This window comes from Netta rufina (assembly GCF_964035555.1).
Source record: "Netta rufina genome assembly, chromosome: 6".
NCBI classification, from domain to species: Eukaryota; Metazoa; Chordata; class Aves; order Anseriformes; family Anatidae; genus Netta; species Netta rufina.
The window spans coordinates 38,748,145-38,770,997 of NC_140129.1; the positions used below are offsets into that span (position 1 = coordinate 38,748,145).

The 22,853-nt window shown below is 43.4% G+C and overlaps 1 protein-coding gene across 3 annotated transcripts; it reads right to left on the reverse strand.

Moving 5' to 3' along the window:
- Positions 1 to 672: 672 nt before the first annotated feature.
- On the reverse strand, positions 673 to 21,875 carry STAM2 (signal transducing adaptor molecule 2). 3 transcript variants are annotated; one of them, XM_084289471.1, is made up of 15 exons: positions 21,742 to 21,875; positions 15,644 to 15,728; positions 14,222 to 14,297; positions 13,919 to 14,014; positions 11,809 to 11,955; positions 10,106 to 10,175; positions 9,572 to 9,758; positions 8,381 to 8,475; positions 7,887 to 7,969; positions 7,617 to 7,704; positions 7,065 to 7,119; positions 6,280 to 6,433; positions 4,572 to 4,741; positions 4,095 to 4,337; positions 673 to 3,689 (listed from the first exon to the last, which is right to left on the reverse strand). In XM_084289471.1, exons 1-14 carry the CDS (start codon positions 21,779 to 21,781, stop codon positions 4,106 to 4,108), a joined length of 1,578 nt encoding a protein of 525 aa, XP_084145597.1. In that variant the 5' UTR covers positions 21,782 to 21,875; the 3' UTR covers positions 673 to 3,689; positions 4,095 to 4,105. The 3 variants fall into 3 exon arrangements, with proteins under 3 accessions (XP_084145597.1, XP_084145596.1, XP_084145598.1); XM_084289470.1 differs by having other exon boundaries at positions 673 to 4,337; XM_084289472.1 differs by having other exon boundaries at positions 673 to 4,337; positions 21,746 to 21,765.
- Between the last annotated feature and the right edge of the window lie 978 nt (positions 21,876 to 22,853).

A 22,853-nucleotide genomic window follows, 5' to 3' on the forward strand; every position in this document is an offset into this window, starting at 1 on the left:
GCAGGCTCCTTGCACACAATGGCTTGGCATCCATTCACAGCCTCAGCAGAAGGCATCTTTAAAGCACAAGGATTTATTCTTCCTTTGAGCTACGAATCCTTCTGGGTAATTCGTCTCCTTGAAAACCTATAATAAGCCCTAAGCAATTACGGTTCATTCTCAGGATGTGCGATACACTGCTCTTAAAGTTTCATTGTATGTGTTTTCTATATAAACGCCTCATCATTTGTGGCAGTTGTGTGCATTTCCATTTTCTTTAAGGTTATTCTCTTCTGTTCCCCATAGCTGTTACCATACGCATTGGTTAGCAACCAGCACGTCACAGCACTCCCTACCACGCTGAGCCCAGCTTACAGACAACTAAAGGTAACGAGCAAGGGTTGCTGAGTAGAGGAGCTCACCCAGCAGAGGTGAAATGCAGCACAGCTCTGGAATTAGGCTCGCCTCTTCCAGAGCACTGGCACTGCTGGGAGCGCGTGGGAGCACGCTGAGCTGGAGGTAAGTGGGCGCACGGCTGAGCGGGCTGGGGAAGGAGGAAGGTGAAGGCTGCAGCAGTGAAGTTCACGATTCACGCTGTGAGTGGCACTTCAGGCAGCTTTTGCCTCGTCTTTCTGGCAAGGATTTAACCTAAGGAGTAAACAGAAGACTCTTCGCCCGTGTTTGTTAAATAAACTTTGTTTTATTCACACAAGGCAATGCACACATATTGCAGACAAGAGGCCAAACGGATATTCCATTAAAACAGATCCCCTACCCTTAATACTGCAAACTCTGGAAGGTAATTTTCTGTAAGAACTGTGACGCATCTGTTAACCAGTACATATTCACCTCAAACCCCAGGCAAAATAGAAGTAGAACCACAACCTGCATCCAGAACTCAGGCATGCTGTGTGCTGGGGGTCAGTTCGCCAGCTGGCAGACGTTACAATTCCAGTGGAGCCAGCAGAGAGATGAAAATCCAAAGTGCTCAGACCCTGCCCATTTATGTTTCTTTTCCTTCATTTCTCATTTGCACTGATTCAAAGCAGTTTCAGTCAGTTTCGTGTAAAATTTATCTGGTAAGAGCCATAAATTCTAAAAAGTTATTTATTCGACAAATATATCACAGTGTTCAGTGTAAGCAAGAGTAGTGCCTATTATGTCTTAGAAAAGATGCATAGATAAAAATAAGAAAAAACCCTTCCTATCAGAAAATAATTACTGTAAGACATTGCAGCTACAGCCAGGTCCTGCTCGGCACTCCTTTCTAAAGGACAGCCTTCCAAAGAATTACAGTTCCACAAGCCTATGGACATCAACGAACAAAAGCTAAATGAACACAGAACATTACTTTAAGGTCTACCTGTTACAGAAACAATTTCAAGATTGTAATTTTTATACCAAATTTAATAGACAATGCATTTGTCACATCAAGGCCATATGAAATACCAACGAGTCTCAACACGCACCTCTGAACGGTGGCATTACAGACATGAAATCATTGCTTTCAGTTGACTATATCTTAGACGTAATAGGTTGCCAACCCACACTAGAAGAAAACGTATCGAGCATCGATATTTTTAACACCCATGAAACAAATATTACAATAAAATTCTCCTTATAAAGTTGCACGAACTTCTATGTTAACTAATAAGAGTTTATATGAAAAAGCAGAAGTTATCTACCCTTGATTCCTGTTATAAAACAGTAGGAATAAACCTAGTGTAGAAATCCGAAGTTAGATAAATCCTTTGGCAGCATGTTCAGTTACAATCAGGCCTTAAAAATAAATATGATAATGTATAGAAGTTTGAGGAGGAAAAACAGTTCCTATTAACACCGAAACCCTCTAAATACACTATTTTAATAATTAAATTATTTTACACTATCTACAAGTTGCATATCACAGAATTCAGAATATAAGAGATGACAATCACAAATCTGGCTTTTATAAAATTTCAGGCTTTAACAGTATGCATATATGTAGCTGTGTAGAAAATCTCGGACAAATGAGTATATACATTATTTATATTCATAAAATAATTAGAAGTAATCAAATCACATCTGTCCAGCCATCTCCATTTAGGATATTCAACATTTCTGCTGGATCAAAGTTTTGAATCCAATAAAATTCTCTACCTTTATCTCATTACTAATAAACATGGAAAATCTATATAAATGACAGCAAGGTCTAGTTTGATTAAAAACCAATTTGGAACGAAATAAAACCTTTAAAAAAAATCTCAAAACAATAAGAATTTTGAACAGCAGCATTGAAATTAATTATTCCTCTTAATGCAAGGAAAAAGTTCTCCAAGTACTCCAGTATTGCAACGTGTTATGTATGCTAAGCTACTTCAGAGGGAAGGATACAAGAAAATTAAAATCTTTTAAAAGGAAAGATAATAGATTCTTTCTAACTGCACAGATTTAAATAATGATTTAAAGAGCAGGTACTGAATCCCTTATTCCATAAGCATGAGGCTGCAATCGAATAAAGTCATGATACTAAGTAATTAAATAAAATGCAAAAGCAATGGAGGTGGCACTGAGTGAACGGTGGTTTTTATTACTCAGCAACAGTCTACAATCTGATAGTTCTCATTTGGTAGAAAAATTATACACCAAACATACTTATTTAGACATTTTTGTAGTTTCAGACATTCAACAAGATGTTTTATCAGTGATTTGCTTCCATTATTTTCCCAATCTAAAGATTATTACTCATCGTAAAATTGTTAAAATATGTATAAATACGACTACGCTGAAGTGAGTAGGTAAACAGGAGAATTAAGTGATTTTTTCAGAGGCTGAAACCAGAAAATAAAAAACATTCCTGAAAGGTAACTCAGCTCAACTGTTCCTCGTTAAAGGAAAAAAAAAAGAACCTACCCATTTAAAAGTGCATCAGGGAAGAAATTCTTAGATTTCTTTTCTTAGCCACCAAATGCTTCACTTGCACAGTCCCAAGGCAATTCCTTTTCTAAGGACGTCTGGTATTTTCAGTATGCAGCCATTCCTTTTATTAAGTGAGGAGCACAATCACAAAGCACGCATAGTCTGCCTATACGTGGTCTGTTAAATGCACCTTTCCCAACTGGTTTAAGAGTTTCCCCCTGTAACCAGTGTTTATTTAGACATGTAGATGGCAGCAGCAAAAGGAAATCCTAGAGAGGCAAGAACCCCCTGGTCCCATAAAGATGCTTCCTGTTCCACTTGCCTCCCCAATGGAAACAGAACAAAGGTGGATTCTCAGTCTTAAGCTTCAAACATTCTTGAGCCCCTCCTTTACCACACAGAACTACAGCTCTCCTTCACTTCTACATACAACAAAAAAAGGGAAAAAATACATTCTGTACAAGACCTCATATCCAGAGCACCCACAGTCTGCTGGGAGCATCCCTCGCGTGTACCACCTCTGCCAAAAGCAAGTTCAAGCAACCCCCCGCCATTTCTTTCAAGAGAAACACATCAGAGTTCCCTGTAGCTTCCCAAAATCTAATAGGCAGCACTGCAAAAACATCATTCCTCATACTTCTGTAGGTACGTGGTCCTCTCTGTCACAGTATCAAATCATTTTCTCTTCCAGCTCTCATCTGATTAACTCGTGCAGCTGTTTCAATTATCTAGTGCACACCGTATCATAAAGCTCACGACAGCAGCACAGAGAGAGGGAGGTGTCTCAATCAGCAGAGATTTTCTAAAGCTACCTGGATAGAAAGATGACAGTGAGACACCAGAAGAGACAGTGCGTAATGAGAGCAACGCATGACACTGAGGATGCGTCCCCAAATTGCCAGAAACACATTAAAAGAGAAAATTATTTTGGGCCAATCCTTTTAGTTATATTCAGACTCACAAACAGCATTTCTTGAAACCGCTGAACTAAGGGCTCAAAGTAATCTGTAATTATTTTAAACCATTACCTAATCTAGTTCAAACTACCTTGAAGCAAATGATTAACAACCGGTTCTGATGTATATTTTTACTCAGCATCACCCGAATGCACTCAGTTGGGTTACTTAAAAAGGAAAACGCATTTTGATATCTGTGACAGGCATTAATAAAAATCATTAGATTCAGCAAATTGTATTCATTGCTTTAGAAATACGAGCCTGGTTTGTGTCTAAAGGAGGGGCTGTTGGTGGTAGTTTGTTTGTTGCTGCAGAACGGAATGAGCAGGAACTGCCATGGGATAACCTGGTCCTTGGGGCAAGCTGGACGCGTTGTTCTGGTAGGCTGCCATATCCACCGAGCCTCCCATCTGCTGCGGGCTGTAGGCAGCTGTGCTGGCAGCTGACGGAAGAGCCGCGTTCTGGTTCACGTACGTCTGGTTCAGCACAGAATCTGGTCCTGGGCTGTAAGGAAACAAACCAAAACAAATCTAACTCCGACAAGTTCCCATCTATTTCTCTGACAGGCAGATTTGCAAGTGAGAATTTTGCCTAGCCCAAAAGCAAGCTGTGTATTTTCAAAGTGGTTAAAAAGCATTACACGTCACTGTAAATACCTCATGGAGATACAGCCTCTAGGCAAAGCAGTAAAATTACCATCAGGAATAGGGTGACGTAAGAGCTTTGCTGAAATGATACCTTAAATAGGCAGCTTGAGCAGGCTGAGTGGCTCCAGAAGAATTTATATTTTGAGGCAGAGACCTCAGCTGCCCCATCTGATCAGGTCCTAGGCCATAACCCGGGGAAACGGTGACTTGGTGAACACCCTGGATCATGTAGTTTCCACTAGGTGGCTGTACAGGATATGACTGTTAATTAAAAAAAAAGCATACCTTTTAGTTTCAATTAAGCAGCAGCAAACGTGGCACAGAATACAACTACAATAAACAAATACATTAGGATTCCAAAGCTCAATAAATATCAATTTTCCAACACACACAACTTCTCCTAACACACGTGAGTAGTAAACAGGCATCCTTTATTGCCATCAGCAGGCACCTTTTTCAAAAATGCCCTGCTAACAAGGTCTGTCCCTACTATCTGGAAGATCCTTTTGTACCATGTACAAGACCTTTGCCCCTCCCAGAAACCTTGTTTCTTTTTCTGTAATTTGCCCTGGACTTTACAATATTCAGCCCTCACACATTTTGATGCACAAACACGGTTGAGTGGGATGAGCACCACAGAAGATTTGTTATTTAATACATTTCGGGAATAAAAACAGAGGAATATTCTAAGACTATAATATAAGAGGAAATAAAAAAAACTTTTAGATTGTGGCATTTCTGATTTGAGATAATACAAGTTTTCCATCAAAATTCAGATAGAGCAGGTGGTATAACATGCATATAGAAGTCTGTGCTGCTCATTGCTTTTGGACTTGGGACAGTACTGGGACACTGAAGGAACAGACAGTTTTGTGTCAAGTAACTGTGCTATAGGCCCAGCACGAGTAGCATTATCTCACATTTTCACTGCTGGAAGCATGTATCTTGAAAGAAATAGTAAACTCCCGTTGCCTTTTGGCTCATGTTACTTCTTAACCTGCAAATATACTGAATTTTTCATCGTTACCAGAATTTAAGGACATGGAATTACTTTTAACTGACAGATTTTCAGATCTAGCAGTTGCTATGGCAACTATTCTTTATTCTTTTCCCACTGAACAATTAGCATTAAAGTAAAATTCACTTGAAGTAAAAACACTTGTTCTATGCTTTCTTTAAAAAAGGATCTTTAAAATCCCTCTCCCCTCTATTTTTGTTTTCTTAGGACACCAATGTGGCACACAACGGATACTGTAAATCAGTTCTGAGCAACTACACCCACTAATGCAATACCTTTTTTTTTTCCCCCCTTGGGAAAAAAAAAGCTAAAACCAGATGAAGGTTTCTATACTTAGCAAGTGCACTGGGCTCATGATTAATGCACTAATATTCAAGTTCACTCACATCCCTGCTATTAGATAAGAAGGTAACATTTTACTTTAAGACTGAGAACATGACTCATCGCAAGAATATCCACCAAGCTGCTGAAACACACAATTCTCACTAGGAAAAAAAAAAAAAATCACAGAAAGAATCTTTTAAGTATTTTCAATCAATCATCTTTATGTTAAAGTGAGCAAAATTAACATCTATAGCTTACTGTATGAGCAGGTAACTGCAAATTAAAGTACTCTGCTCTAGTGCCTAAGTGATATTTTATTCTAAAGGCTACAGAAAGTCACCAGGCAATGTCAGATTGTTCGTAGGCTAGCAAGAAAGCCTACACTTCATTTTGGTGTCATCTTTTTAAATAGAAATCTATATTAGGAAAGTCTCTATTTCCAGAAAAGGGTACTGACCTGCACTGAAACACCAGAAGATGTAGGAGGGTATTGTGCGGGATGGTGGAGTTTTGAGTAGGCTGAGTACATCGGTGTTTCATTCATCAGTTTGTTATAGAGCTCCAAAGCTTCCAGAACTTTCACATTCAGTTCAGATAATTCTGAATGTTTTCTGTTTCAAAACACATGTATGCAAACACTAAGATCCTCTAATATCTAGTGTTAGATGGTAAGAAAGGAAAGCACTTCATTAAACAGGTTTGAGCATGCAAGAAAAAAAATCTTGAAAGGTAGATGGCTGATTCCTTACATATCTGTATCATAAAACAGTCAGAACCCACTCCATTCCTTCTACCAGTGAAGGAGAGCCAAAATGGTGAACAACCATCCTTCCCTAGTTGCAATAAAGCAGGCAACTCCACGATGCTAGTCGATTTTTCCTTTCACCATTAAATATTCCTGAGTCTGAGGGGAAAGGGGTAATGAAGCTGACGAACAGATTTTCCTGTCGTGGAGGGCAGTGAGCATCAGAATGAGAATGTCAAGTTCCAGACAGATAGAACAGCCCACAAGCAAGTGCTAAGGTACAATACACCAAGTAACTTATGCAGTATGTTTAGGAGAGCAGCGACAAAGTCTTCAGTACAGAAGTCCTGGTGTGGGTACTAAATGTTAAAAAGTAAAAGTAGAATGGTCTCATTTTTTCTTGCAAGATTTTCTACCTTGGGAGATGAAGGAGGAAATAATAAATCAATACAATTTGAAGCATTAGTAAATCATGCAGAAGCTACATTCTGACTCACCTATCTATCTCTTCTAGTTTTTCATCTATCATTGGACCCATTTGTTGGCAAATATCTGTAACGACAAAAGAGTCAAAGTAGTTAACATACTTCACAACTCAATTTTAAATCCAGCCAAAATATACTTTAAGTACGCTAAGGATACAGAATTGGACAGTGCCCCTGGTTATCAGGCGTGTCCAGTTCCTCCAAACCAGAGAAAAACCCTGGTTATTCTGCTTTGTCACCCTCTCTTCACTTTATGTCCACAAACAAAAGACTACTGATGAAAACCAGAGAAAATTTTGCATTTCTGCTTCCACCTCCAAGGTTTATGGGGTTCTCATCTTTCACTGGAATACTACCTATGAATCCATCTAGGCCTCCCGTACTGAAGATATTCCCTTATTTTCCACTTTTTCCATTCTAGAAAACACTCTAAAACACTCTCCCCCCCCCCAAAGTACACTCAATTGTTCTTGCACACCTTGAACAAAAGAATTACCAGCTTCATCGACGGAAAAGAGTTGTGAGAAGAAATACAAGAATTAGCAAACTTAGTGCTCCAAGTACCTTCTGAGTCTAGAAGATCCGGAGAATCAAGCTTTAGATCTGTAGGATCTATACTCTGAAGTACCTGCAGTGTTTTATCCATCTTATCCTGAAAGGTGGGAGATAAGATTAATAACAGCAGTTTCTGAAGCACAGCAGAGACTGTTTTAATTTTCAAATTAAAAAAGGTCTTTATACTAAAAAAAAGGTTCTCTCAACTGACAGCATCAAAGCAATGTCTTAATCACTTAAAAATATCAGTACTTCTGTATATTGAAAGTGACTGCATACCTCGTCTATATAAACAGGCTCAGGTTCTGCTTTCTTAATTTCTTCTGTAGTATCCTCAGGAACACAATTTTTATCCACAGTTGCTGGAAGAACAAACAGTAGTTTCCTTCCTGTGGCTGCGTTACTATGTTCACTTAAAGTACACATTTTAATTGCTTAGCATCAAGTCTTTAAATGAGATAGAAATTTGAGTAAGTACATCAAAGAGTGATGCAGCTAGCTGCTGGAGAAGTATCACGTTACTCTCAAAGAATTATGGCAAAATGCACTGAATTACTGCAGCAGGGAGAAGGTAACAATTTACAATCAAAATGTATCTTTAAAGTGAGCTACAGCAGTGGTATCCACTTGCTTGAAACAATGTCAGGATTTCTCCCTGGATTCTTTCCTTGGGCTGATTTCAGGAAATGATTTTGCTGATGGGCTAATTAGTACTCCCACCACAAGGCTGCCTTTCTAAAAATAACGTGTCAGCTTTTGAGCAGCTAACTTACCTGCCTCAGGTTCAACGCTTAAGTCAGAAGTCACAAAATTAGATGGAAACAATCCCACTCCTCTATGATTTTCACCTTTCCACCAATTGGCGTCACTGGGGAAATAAAGCTTTGTTAAAAAACCCTGACCATCAACAACATTTTGTGCTTTTGACAGAAAACCTGTGATATCTGAGACACAATTTCCTAGGTGCCCAATAACAGAGGCAAAGGAGAACATCTGTACAGATTAGCAGCCCGGCAAAGCCAAGAGCAGGAGCTGGGGCACGGGGGTGGGCTCGGGGGAAGTAAAACCATTTAGCAGCAATCACTGCAAGCTTACAGCACAACTCCTCAGTTCTTCAGAGTGATTAGATGATAGCCCATTACTGCTTCACCTCCAAGTTTACAAGAGGTACACAAGTGGGGACTAACATTAGAAATATAATTAATCTGTCACAGCCTGTTAAATCAGAGCAGCGTTAGCAGGTTCTGCTTCTTAGCTGTCATTGGAGCAACAGTGACAATAGTGACAGTAACTACTTGCAGCATTTTTCCTCTGTTTTATTCCTAGCAAACGCAATGCTTGAGAGCCAGAGATCTAACAATTTCAGTACTGCAATGTGCACAGTTATTATGCTGTGTTATAACCAAGTTATAACTGGGCCAGTGGCTTGCAGTCCACTCAGCTGGGCAGAGGCTACTTTCTCCTTGCCACTGGTATTTTATTTATTTTTATTTATTTTTTATAATATAAAGCAGCAAGCCAGGGTTAACCAGGATGCTATCCATCAGAATCACAGCACGCTGCTTCTCCACTGAACCTCAGCAAAGCAAGACAGCTGCACAGGAGAACTTCAGCGAGAAAAGGCAGCTTCCTTTGATTACAGCCACAGAAAGGCTCCAGCAGCATCAGACAGTGTTGCAGTGGTGGTAGGGGGGGCTCTGTTTTAAAGAAATGGCTAATCACTGGAGAAATGTATGAACTGGGGAAGGAGGGCAAGGATGGCCTCAAAGAAGTGTTAGATACTTTTTTTTTTTTCCAAGGGTTAAAACAATTTGGGGTATGGAACAAATAGCAGAAGATAAAGGATCCGGGGAAGGCCAGAGTGACAATATACGTGCTTGTGGAAAAGAAAGCCCTGGGGGGAAAAAACTGCTAACAACACAACAGTTGTGGAATAAAGGCACCTTCATCTGAGCGCGTTATACCTGTCATCCAAAACAAAAATAATTTCTCCACTTTTAAAGGTGAGCTCATTGTCCTCGACAGCTTCAAAGTCATAGAGAGCTCGCACCTTCCTTGAGTTCTGACTGGTTTGCTGAATGTCTGCAGACGGGTACAAGGATTTGGTTTCCATTTGTTGCTGTTTCTGCTCTTGCAATGACAATTCAATAGCTACAGTTAGGAGAGGAAAATAAAACAGGTAAGTCTGTATATTTATCCCTGTATACAAGGGCAGTTTGCTTTCCTAAAAGAAATACTTATTTTAACCATAAAGACCATGTTTATATTATCTTTTTTTTCTCCAAACTATGAGCCATTTATTACATTTCAACAGCTTTACTCTGCCTTACAACAGAATGAAAAGGTAAGGCATTAAAATGTTTCATAACTCGTGCATGATTAACATAAACTTTAATTCCCAACCCGCTGTGCCCTCGCGTTCAGTTCTTGCAGCTGATTCCCATGCATTTTAACAAGACGCTCCAGAGTACAAGCCAAGGCTGTGACTAGTAATTTACCTTTAGCTATATCTTCATCTTCTTTGTTTTTACTTAATGATGAACCATTCTTAGCAGCATTTGTGGTAGCCTGCAAATGTGTTAACAATAGAATAAGTTCATGGTACAAAGGAAGAAGAAAGCTCTATAATTATATACTTAAAAAAATTAGTAATAAGCTGTTCCTGATTAATTGCCTTATCAGAATATTTCATTACTGACCCAAGATGATCTTCTAGATGAAAAAATTTACTGTTCTCCAGAATCTCATCCATGTTTTATTTTGTTTTCAGCAGCAAAGTAAAATAAATAACAATCTAATTTATTTAAAAGATTTCATTTAAATACTTACTATCATTATTTAAATGAGTTCTGTTTAAATGACTACGCTTTCTGCCTTTGCACTCCATACCTCCCCTCAAAAGGGAAGGAAAGCTCTTGGGAGTCCTACGTTTGTGAAGACCCAAGTTATTAAGCTGCAGCCAGACTTGCTAAAAAAAAAGTGAGATTTTTCCCCATGTCACACCAGAAGACACCCTCAGTCTCTGTTGTTGGGAGTGTGGAGACAAAAAGCGAGTGTTAGGAGCTGCTGCCTTGCCTAACTGAGTCTCCACAATAGCACAGAGAAATCATTCTTAGAGTTTTCACTCCATCAAGGAAGTCATCCTGCAGGAATGAAGAACCTAGTTTCAGACACTGGGGCTATCAATGGTCCTAGAAAACAATTCTGTGCAAGTATACCAGAAACTACTAAACCTCAGTTTTACTGTTTGCAGTGAAGTGTGTGAGGTAAAGACAAAGATATAACTTCGTATGTATTTGGAGGAAAGAAAATACAATTGGTTGCAGCTCTCTCAATCTTCCACGTTTCTACCATATGTTTTAATGCTCATCCTAGATTCAGAAGTGAGAACATCTTTGCAGAGAAAGGCAAGATTCCAGAAGTATTAAAAAACAACTCTGTTTAATACAGAGAAGAGTAAACTTCACATAAGGAAAACTCAACAGAAGCGACAGTTCTAATCTTCAGGATTGATTTTCGCCTAACTCATATTGAACATAAAAATATTTAGAAACATCAATAATAAAGCACAGAAAATAAGAAAACCTGTCACCGTATCTGTCAGCTAGATGATCAGGCATAACACACCAGCAGAAGGAAAAGAGAGAGCAAGTGAGGTTAGGGACTGGAGCCACCACTGCAGAGCCAGGGCAACTCCTGACACAGGAAAAAAAAATGAAACGGGAAATGGGGATTTAGGAAAGAAAAGCACAGAACAGATCAGCTTCAAAGATGCCTCAGTTCTAGATACTGCCCTTTGTTTCATGAGGCTCTGCAAAGGAAAAATAGAAGATATGTGCTCCAAGTCAGCAATTAGAACCATGAAACACCAAGTACAAAGTGTGGGTGTAGGATTGCTTAGATTTAAGGCAGCGACAGCTCGACGAAGCTCTAAAAAAATGCTCTGAAGAAAGACAGATCTAAAATGAAACAACTCATGAGGACATCATGAAATAGCTATTAGTCTGTTCTTATTTTTCTTCGGAAGGCAAGGAAATAAAAAAAGCAGAATGAAGTGAACCTCAGTGTCGGGAGGCAACCAGACTAGAACAAGGATCCTCCTCTCCTCTGACCAAAAGCACCTCCCATGGACAGCTTTTCATTTTGTTCACTGCCAGAGGCTCAACAGGAGCAGAACGATGTATTCCTAACCAGCTTTTACCTGTGATCCAGCTGCAGGAAAAGTTACACCTTCTTCTTTTAAAGATTTAATTGTTGCGGATATTAAGCTGCACTGGGGGTCCTTCTGAAATTCTTCTGACCACTCCACCATTAGACTTTTCAGCTTCTCAGATACTTTTGGATGAGCCTAGAAGACAAAATTGCTTAGAAAGGAATACTTCCACATCAAAGTGAGCAGAAATAGTTGTAAAACTTTGTTAACAAAGCCTTTTTTTAAATATATAAATACACTTAATAATCAATTCATTGTACTCAATAAGACAATAAGAAAATTTTGAAAACATAACCTAGCAAACATGACCTTTTATACACTGATTCAGATATTACAGGCAGCATGTTTAGCCTCTGGAGCATCTTCCTTCGACCCTCACAGCACTCCTCCACAGCAAATTCTCTTGCACAGCCAAATCTTGGAATTCACAGGCAGCTCACCCATATATACTGCTGTAATTTTAGTGATGTCAATTTTAGGTGGTTAAGGAAAAAGACTGACAAACTTTGCCATTTCTCAGACGTTAGCCATGTTTCTACCTCAATAGTTTGGGGAGATTCAGGCTGCCTACCTCTGTGCCTTTCTCCGTCCTCTACCCTCATCTAAAGGATTTACGGCTACTCTAAATCCAGGCCAGACCACTGATTTTGTGCAACACTGCAAATTTTACCTGCTAACAACCTCATGCCAAGAGATAAACCACCTGAGAGAAGTGAGTCAGACTCAGGCATCACCCTACTGTAGGAGTAAAGGACACACCTCTGAAGCATAACTTAAACTCCATCCACTTTCTAGTTTTCCTTCCAAGTAACTAAAAGCCTACCATTTGAACCCAAAGCCTCCAAACTAACACTGATACCTGCTGCTGAGTGAGGGTTCTGGGGCTGGTGGGCTCACCTGTATCTGCTTCAACCTGCCTTGTACAGATGGAAGCTTGGGACTGCACAAACACAGTGCATGGCCACGATTTCCCGTTTGAGTGTCCTTCAGAGCACAGTGCAAGCCTGTGGCTCACCCACAAACACGCTGAACAGTCAGAACATTGACGAGTTTGGGCTCAAGCATGCATTTAATTGAAATAAACCACATAGCCCAGAAAGTTCATTATCAGCACAAAGATATTTGTTACACTTGTCTGAATGAATTTTCTTTCAGAGAAAAGGAGGAAGCACGATTTTATAGCCCCTCTGAGGATTCTTTCTCCAAATGGGCAAGGGACAGGGGAAAACACAAGTGTGCTTCCCACCAACAAAATAAATTATGCTCCAGTAGGCGATTCTTCAGCAGGATTAAAGGTTTGTTGTTACATCCACAAGCACTGTCAGACCATGAAGGTCAATGTTCTATTTCAGAATGGACCATGGCTAATGAGAATGAAGTGGAGGACTTCAAGACCTATTTTTCCGCAGAAAGCAAGAAACAGAAGAGCCATGAACTCATTTTGTTTCCCAGCAGTTTTATTAGTTTCCTTAATTGCTTTGCTCAACCTCTGATGGTTCCGGGCCTCCCATACATTTGAAGACTATCTTCTTCAGTCATTCTTGTCCTCAACTGGAGCAGTAATTACGGTAAAGCTGTTTCTGCTTACTCAGTTCTTTACATCTAGATTTAGATCCCATCAGCTGCTTGACCCCAACCACTGAGGTCTTCCTTTCTCGGTTAACTCCTCATTCAGTGTTCTGAGAATCTCCAGAAACTCAGTTGTCTGAAGCCTTCCTCCTTTTCCTTGTAAAAATATAATTTAACCTTCTTACTGGTTTCCCTTTGCACTTTAGCTTATGAATTTCATTAAAGACAAATAAAAACTTTTCAGGGAAAGCTGCCTTCACTATCAAATTAATTGGGCTTAGGAGGAGTCACAGATTTTAATTAAAATTGCTTGTGTAATTTTGTTAAAATTTGGGGCAGGCAGTAAATGGAAATACACAAATTTCAGGGATAAGAAACAGCCAGCAGTATTTCCAACTGCACCAAAACCAGAAGATTTCATTAGCTAGCAAATTAACTAGAGCATTAGTTTTGCCAGTTCTTTGCTACAGTGAGAGAAAGCAATGAAATCACCAAATAATTCCCCCCCCCAAAGTTATAAGATAATTACCTTGTTTATTATACCTCGAGCTTCGCTAGCAAAGTCACGAGAACACACTTCTAAGTGAAATATTTTTCCACAGTTTGATACGCAGGCTCCTAAAAGCTGACAACAGAAATACAGCGGTGAAGACGTATGCCAACAATAATCCAAAATAAAAGCATGCACAGGAAGTTCACCCTTTGTTCAGCATGCACTCTGCCAGTGACTACTGAAGATACACAGAAAGGTATTTACTGATCAGTACACACTTCCCAGCTCCATCACCTAAAGGAACAGAAAGGTTTTGGGAAACAGGGACAGTTTACTCACTGTAAGTGCTTGCAAAGCCACATGGGGAACTTTATGATTTACTCTCTTCATGATGGCTTTAAGGCAATCCTTTGCTCTAAAAAAGGAACAAAGAAAGTATTAGCGATGGATGCCATTGACCTAATTTGCAGAATGAATGAAACCAGATACTGAACTTTGCTAAGCAAACAAAACCGTCTCTATTTTAAAAAATGCAAATGCAACCTAACCTAAACTTTTCCCAAAGCAAGCCTGAAAAAAGCGCTTAACAACGTGTTTGTTCTTAAACGTGCTGAATTGGAGCAGACTCCATTTTTATTCTGGCATTTTGTATTAATTTCCATAGTACTGCTGACATGTCACAAAGAGAGCATTTGCTACTACACTGAGGAAATAGATTTGAAATAGACAACGAAAGAAATATCTGCATTAAAAAAAATACCTCTGCAGCAGCAGTGACTGAATGGCTATTTAATTGACTACTGTCAGTCTCTCTATAAATTTAATTTAAAACACATTCACAGCTTCTTAGCTCTTGGATCTCATTTTCAAGTCACTTGATTATAAAAATTTAAGATTTTTTGTGTTGACATTCCCTTTTTCCCCAGAAGGAGAGGATTTAAAATAGTTCCCTCCACAGAAACTTCCTAGCATTAAAGATTTTTAAAAAGGACCCAAAGAATATTCTACACTTTTTCCCTTGAGGCCTAAAGATTCCCAGATTGAAGGGATCTGCCTCTCTTCCCTGTGGGACAGGACATAACTAATACAAAAAGAACTTTCTCAGTGTAGTACCCTTAAATACTACAAATAAACAATAAAAAATTAAGATCACTTGAGAATTCAAGGTATGTACCAGTTCAAGTTGACTACAAAATTTGAAGCATTTTTCCACTGTAACAGATTACCTCAAAAATGAGCAGATACTTCTGGCAGTTACAAGATCACTGAATTACCACTTACATTTCTATATTACCACTTAGGCTAAACTGATCCAAATCAAGGTGGGCATTGACCTCAGTTGTTTTTTCTTTTTTTTCTCTTTTCTCCTATATCAGTCCCATCCTTTCTAATCAACAAACAGATAAATTCCTCATCATAAATAGCAAACTGTCCTAACTAGATTTTTTTCTAAAGAAACTAGTTCACCATTTCCTATTGACATAGTTCCTTCTCAAAAGGAATGCAAGATCATTAAATATAACAAACTTGGTCTACTGTGCAAAACCTCATAAAATTGGGATGCATGCAACATCTCCCAATCGCTCTACTGGAAATCTGGTTGGAACATTTCTTTTAAAGAATTTTAAAGCCAACTGCACACGTCCGTAGAGCTTACAGAAGCATCAGATCAGTAGCATTTTGAGATGTATTTCTTCTGAAACAGTATTCTTCTTCATGAGAAGATGAAATTGCACGTTGTGATGCTGAGACATAGCTTACCCATTGGGAGTACTGCCAACTTTGTCACATATATCCATAATAAGACCCCAGTCCTCGCTGGTGTTGTATTCATTTGTAGCCTTTTCTGTAACGAAAACCAAGACTGATTAAGCATAAAAATACCCTATTAAATTCAGATTCTAGGGAGCAAATGCCTTCACAGCCATACAGAAAAGGCAGCTCCCCATATAAAACACTGAAAGGCAGTGTCTTCCAGAGTGCTAATTCCTGCTGTTTTATGAAGTGTTCTGCATGTATTTTCATAAGGAATGATGAATAGCACGGGACTAACAAATGCATCAAGTGTTTTGAAGATCCAGAAAGGAAAAACTAAGTGTAACATTGTAATTAATGAAAAAACTGCTTCTGTACACTTTGCTTACTTCCTGCAAGTTTAGGCCATAACCCTAAGTTGGGGTTTGCTCAAGGCCTTCCAATCTTTGCATTCATTATAATTATATAATATAGAATATAATAGATATTATATGTATTGTGTATTATGTATCATGTATATTATATGTGATATATAATACATATCATATATAATTTCCTTATTTCCAAGGAAAATAAATAAATCCTTTCAGACCTCTGAAGGAAAACCACCTCCTCCTTCAATAAACTTCTTACAACACTCCTCCACTAGATGTTTTCAAGAAATCTGAATGTCACAAGCGTAGAGAAAAGTCAGTGACATGAAAGGGCTACTGAAGGTCCCGAAACTGGCCAACAACACCCCAAACTGCTTCATCTCAAGAGCGTATCCCTCCTTATCCCTTACAGCGTTCTGTTCACCGTGTTAGCAGACAAGGGATAATGCCATTTGTATTTCCCATTTTTGGTATAACCACGTTATTTTAATGCCACATAAACATTACAGCTCTATTAAAACAACTCAAAATCAATATTTTATGCACTACACTTGCCATCTTATGATTTAATTTTAACACGCCATTTTAGTATTTTGACTAAGCTGCAAGGTAAGAGCCCTCAGATATTTATGCCACGTAGGAACGCGCTCCATAAACGCTGCTGGCAATACCATCATTACTGCTTTTATAGGATTTTGGGTAAGAGAAGTCATTACATCCCTTTGGGACTGAGCACTTTAAAGGCTGTTGAGCAGATTAACGCAGCGCATGATGGTCACTATTAACACGATGGCGCTCTGTGGCAGCAGCTGGTCCAAAACCACCCGGCCTGCTGCCAGCAGCACTGCCCTGGCTAAATGCATTTTCGGGTGTGCAGTTCGGCATCTTCCTGATAACCAGCTCCACCGCTCAGTTCTGCAGCCAGGAGCTGCAACAAACACCCCCTGGCAGCAGAGCGGCCTCCCCAAGAAAACACAAGCACAGCAGAGCCCCCAAAACCTTCATTACAGATCTAAAAGCAGACCAAGGAGCAGGAATGGAAGCTGGCAATTTGTGCCACACGTTACCTTCACAGGTTGGAATTACTCTTCAAGGGAAGCAAATCCTACTTGAAAGCATGTTCCTACCGCACAAAGCTCCTTAAAATACTTCCCCAGAAAAGACACAAGTGCTAGATTCTAAGTGCATCAATATTTTTAGGACACTAAAACTAAATTAATTGCTCGTTCTTGAAAATAAAGGAGGGCCTGCGATTTGAAACATCCTGCCGTGCTGTTTATTTAAAGAAAGCCAAACAAAGAACCCCTACGTGCAGGGCATCGCCTGGGTGTGTGAACTGCGAGTACTGAACCAGCACAAAGGAGGCACCAGAACAGCACAACGCGACGCTCGGTGCACACAGCTTCGCCCGCTGTTTGCTGTGAAGCTCCACCAGCTGACGGTGCTTTTTTTAAAGCATCACCTTGCACGCCTCCATCCCCGGGGTGCAAATCCTGCCAGCAGGGCTCGCCAGCCAAATTCATCCCTCTCATCTAACAGCAGCAGCAGCTGTGCACCCACACCAGCAGCAATACCCACACAGCACACCGGGCACATGGTTTAGTCCTGCTGCCTTGTGGCAGCCCCAGCTGAAAGCTGTTTCTGCTCTGAACCCCCAGCTGCCTGCTGCACACACCTCTGTGCCCACCAGCAAAAAGCCAACGGTGAGCAGCAAGAAATGGGAAGAGGTCAAGAGAAAGGCATGGAAGCTGAGAAAACACCAGGGTGCGTTTCACACTTGAGTCTTTGGAGGCTCAAAACGCCACAGATGGCAGCAAACAACGCCACACTTTGGTTTTTCCAGTCCCAGCAATGCCTCAGGAGGCTGCAAACCCACCTGAGGCACAGAAGAGCTTTGATGCAGGTGGGCACAGCTCACAAAGCAAGGCTGCAGACAGGCACCGCCACGTGTCTTAGCATTGTTTCCCACCTCATTGACTCCAAAACCTCAAATCCAGACCCCTACACTTCTCCCTTCCTACGCTCCCTCCTCTTTTCCTCCACTACTCTCCTTTTAAAATGGAACAGCAATCAAATAAGGTAACTAACTTCTGGAGAGGTTCTTTAAAAAAAGATAATAGGATCCATAAAATGCACCTGAGATGCTTTGAGCAGACACACGCATTGGATTTGCAAAAGCCATCTCCTCTGAAACATGGCAGCAAAGAACTGGGATGAAATAGAGCTGTAGGACAGACAGGTAGGAGATGCGGAGCGCTCTGGTTGTTCACAGGCCAGTTGAAGTGCAAGCTCGTAAAATTAGTGGGGAAAAAAGCAGCATAAACACTTCTCCTTGCACACACACAGCTGTGCCACAGGCAGCTCCCTCCTCCTGGACCCACACACGCTGTTCCACGGGCCCCACAGCCCCACTGGCTGCCCTGCAGCAGCCTCGCTCAGCTTCTGAGGTTTCCCTCCTTGCCAGCAGGATGGATTAATGCATTAACAGCATCTGCCTTCGCGCCTCGCATGAGCTCCAGCTGAGGAATCATCTTGGAGAGTAACTACCCTGCAGATGCTGAGACAGGGACCTAGATCCAAGGAAGCAGATGTGGGAAGATGCCTTCTGCAGGGCTCCTTCAGTGCTAGGAGAAAAACTTGCAGCGAGGGGAAACGAGCAAGGCAGGTTGCTGACAGCTCGCCCTCGCTGCTGCCCAGCGCCCAGCCTTCACCTGCAAAGTGTTTTCTTATTCTGCCCTGAGCTTGCCAACAATGCCAAACAACACGTCAGCTAAAAAAATAAATACTCAAATGCAATATTTTTTTTCCCTGTGTCAGTTTTTACACTAGAAGCAGAGAAAACCAAGCAGTCACACGTGGACTTCGCACAAGGAGCCTTCCAGCTTGGTGTGCCATTAGTTAAACCCGATCAGTGGAACAACAGCCTTCTAGAGGCTGATTTGCCTCCAAAATGTATGCAAAATAAAATCTTGTAGGCACAATCAATCTTGCATCTGGAGCGTTACACAGCACCACTCTCAGTTTGTAAGAACAGAGCCAGGGTAACAAAAATGAAAGGCTAAAACCTGGAGGACAATCCTGACTGCTGGTTTTCGGAACCACAAAAACAAATTCCTGTAAACCTGAAACTTAGCCCTACACCTTCTGTTGCTTACCTCGCCTTCGCCTCCCCAGATTAGAGAGGAGGCAAAGAAGTCATCTAGCTTTGCCTTAATGAGTGATTATGAAGATGATCGCCGTGCTCACGAGGCTTGCACTTGCAGTAAGGCAGCACGGTCCACTTGGTCCTCGCTGAAAGGCAGCCCTGGTTGGAAGGACCCCGGGTAATTAACTGAATGACCCCGGGTAATTAACTGAATGACCCTGGGGAAGAAGTGGCAAAGGGAAAGCGCCCGGAGTCAGCAGGCCAACAGCCTGAGAAGCAACCAGCACTGCCTGTCGGTCTGGGAGCCCTCAGTAACCACCTCCTGTATCAAACATGGAACTGCAGCTCCACGGGGCAGGAAGCTGAGTCACTCAGATGAAGGTAAGGTCTGCGGGCTGGAGGAGATTTAAAGAAGTGAAAGAGAAAGATCCAAGCAAGAATGACACCAAAACTCGCAATCAGCTTGTCCTCAAGCATCTGCGAGGCCTTAGACCAGGCACTGAAGCAAGAATTATCACAGGGAAATGAAAGGGGAGGTGCTGAGGAGACGCAGGTGCTGTTCCCAGTGAGGCCACCTTCCCAGGGGTTAATTTAAGCACCAGCTGCTCCGTTCGGATGGCAGGGAGGTATTTCAGAGGAAGCCACGTGCAAGCTGTTAGCCACAGCTCCTGGCTCACTCCACGAGGCGAGGAAGGCGAGCTGGGATGTACAGCACTCCCAGGGCGGGGAGCGTTCCCTTCCTGAGCGCCTCCAGAATGGCTCTGGAAATCAATGCTGCGAGCCCTGGCTGACACCGACCGCGGGAGAAGGGTCAGGAGGAAGCCAGCAGAAAGCTGGGAGGTGTCTCCCGTGGAAAGGACGAGTAAAGCACCGTGTAAGGAGAAATGCAAAGCAATCAGGGCTGGATCACACAGCCAAAGGTGACCGTAGGACAGAACACAGACTCAATTAAAGTTCCTCCTAGAAACACGAGCTCAGTGGCTGGAAACCAGAGCAGAACGACAGGCACACCAAGTCCTGGCACAGGAGGACGTGGGCCACCAAGGGAAAGCAGCACAAAGAGCAAACAGCCCCAGAACCAAACACCCCAGCGAAGGACAAGGAAACAAATCTCCAAGCTACCAGCAACCCGTGACACCGCGGGCGGGTCTGGGAGTCATTGGAGCTACACAAATACTTCCTGCTGCCCTGCTGCTGCTGCCAACCTTGTGACAGCAGGCCAGCTGCTGGAAAGCTGAGGAGGCACAGACCTCTTCCCTGCTGGAGGAAGAGCTACTTGAGAGATGAAGGCTGTGTGGCACCCAGGGTTACGCTGGAGGACAGCACGTGCGAGGGAATGACCTACCAGGAGCATCAGGCAGGAAACGAAATCACTTCTAACCCTGTGAAGAACTCAAGGGCTGGGCTGGAGAACCAGCAGAAGGAAAGCAAACTCCGAAACTAGCCCAGAGTTTACAGGAGAACTACAGGCAGCAGCCAGGAGCTGGGACTGCAGGCAGCCCTGCACGTTTTGCACCATGAAAACAAGGCCAGCTGTGGCAGAGCGAGGGAGTGTTTATCTACACTTTCTAGAGGTGCCCTGAGCAAACCCCAGTATGAAATGCATGGTCCGGGCAGATAGCTGCATCGACCCGACTTGTCACTGCTCCAAGCAGCGGGGCCCCGCTCCTCCCTCAGGCCTTGTCGGGGCAGCCCTGCCTCTTGTTTTCACTGCCACTTTGCAGCCCTCGATGGTTTAAATCGCCAAATTCACAAAGTCATCACCTTCACAGATGATCCAACATGTCAGCCAAACAGCTCTGTGAAATAAGCTTTGTGCCAAAACGCCTGAGTTAAAGCAGCTTGGGGGGGAAGTTCAAAAAAATCCGGGTGGAAGAGAACACAGGAAAGGAGCTCTCCTTCCCTGCAGCACCAGGACGTCAGCTGGGCTCACCTACGTGCTTGGTACCTACCTTATTTCTTAAGCAGAAAGAAGAAAAAACAGTGACATAAAAGAGTTAAATCCTGACAGAAGCAGTACATGCAAGCAGTTATGGTCCGTACGTATAGCACAAAGTTTAAGAAAGCACAAGTGCACAGCCCACCACCTTTACAGCACTACAGGAAATATACTGCTATAAAAATACAATATATAGAAGAATACTCCTGTAGCATTTGTGTTTGGCCATGCACACTGCACACAGCTGTGACAGTTCCAGGTCAAGAAGCCTTCCCTCGTGCAGGTACAGCAGCTGGAGCCATGTGAAGGGTAACCCCAGACGTAACCCTGGGCACACAGAAACCTCCCACCCGCACACACCGAGGCCCTGGCAAAACCCGCAGGAACGCAGCGCTCCCTCAGCCTACAGCCGCAGCCTGACGGCAACCGCAGCCCCGACCCTCACCGCTACCTTCTCACTTTCCTCTTCCGGCGCCCCGAGCCAGCAATGCCTTTATTTTCGGTCATTTTCTCTCAGAGAGCCCCACACCGGCCCGCCCCGGGGCCCACCTCCCCCCGCCACCAGGCCTCGCTCCGCCGCGGGGCCAAGGCCGCGAGCTCCCCGCCCCCCCCACCGCCTCCCCGCGCCTCCCGGGCGCTCTCTCACCCACGTCCTGCTCGAAGGGGTTGGCGGCGAACAGCGGCATCGCGGCGGCGGCGCCCCCCGGTCCCGGCCCGGCCCCGCTCCTCCTCCTCCGCCGCCGCCGCCACAGCACCGGGCAGCGCCCGCCCCGCCGCGAGGTCCCCGCGGCTGCCCCGCGCCGCGCCTGACTGCGGCGGACAGGCACGCACCGGGGCAGCCCGAGAGCACGGGGTCCTCGCGGCGGTGCTGTGCGGAGGGCACGCCCCCTCATGCATAGGCCACGCCCTCATCTCCATAAGCAGCGCCTCCTCTCTGCAAACCACGCCCCCCCTCATCTGCATTAACCACGCCCTTCACCCGCTAGGCCACGCCCCCTGTTGGTGGTGGGGCGTCACGCGCGGGCGCCATCTTGTGGCGGTGTGGGGCCGGGCGGGGGCGCTGCCCCGCCGCCATGTTGGCTGCCCGCCCCGGGCAGGGATACCGGGCCCTAATTTAACCCCTCGGCTGTAGGATAAAAGCCCAAAGCTTTATAAAATCCCAAAGCACAAAGCTGAGGGGCTCAAGGGGCTCTATGGGGTCTGGGGTGGTCCGGGCGGGCGGTCTCTGAGGTCCTTCAGGTCCCTCAGAGCCCCCCGGTGTTGTGCTCCGTGAGGGGCGCACCCCCCCCGACGGGGTCGTGAGGTAAAATTAAGGCTATCTATCGGAATGTAAAGGAATTGTGAGGGAATAATTAAAGATTATACACCAGAAAGTGAGTTTCACTGGAAGAACATGCCGATATTCCTTCAGGAAGGGAGGCGGCGCCTGCACCTCAGCGCGCTGGGTGCCAACGGCGCCTGCTGCAGGCACTGCGGGTTGCACACACACGGTGCCCCGGGGCTGGCAGAGCCCAGCCGAGCCTTAACCGAGCCTTAACCCAGCATTAACCGAGCCGTAACCGAGCCGTGCCGAGCCGTGCCAGGCCGCCCGCAGGCTGCAGAGGGCGCCGGCAGCTCGCTGAGGCGAGGCGGGGAGGCTCCGTGGCCGGGCAGCACCGGGCAGCGCCTCCCCCTCCGCCTGCAGGTCGGTGACTGGACCGAAACTCGGGGTTTCAGTCAGAAAATCGGCCTTGAAGCAGCGCAGTGTTGTCTCTGTCA

What these genes read in the sequence shown, in the direction of transcription:
- STAM2 (XM_084289471.1), bottom strand. Translation starts at nt 21,781, where the DNA reads ATGCCGCTGTTCGCCGCCAACCCCTTCGAGCAGGACGTGG. An exon ending in AGCCTGTTTATATAGACGAG is followed by an intron (nt 7,705 to 7,886) that starts GTATGCAGTCAC and finishes CCCACCTTTCAG; the next exon opens with GATAAGATGGATAAAACACT. An exon ending in GCTCAAGCTGCCTATTTAAG is followed by an intron (nt 4,338 to 4,571) that starts GTATCATTTCAG and finishes GTTTCCTTACAG; the next exon opens with CCCAGGACCAGATTCTGTGC.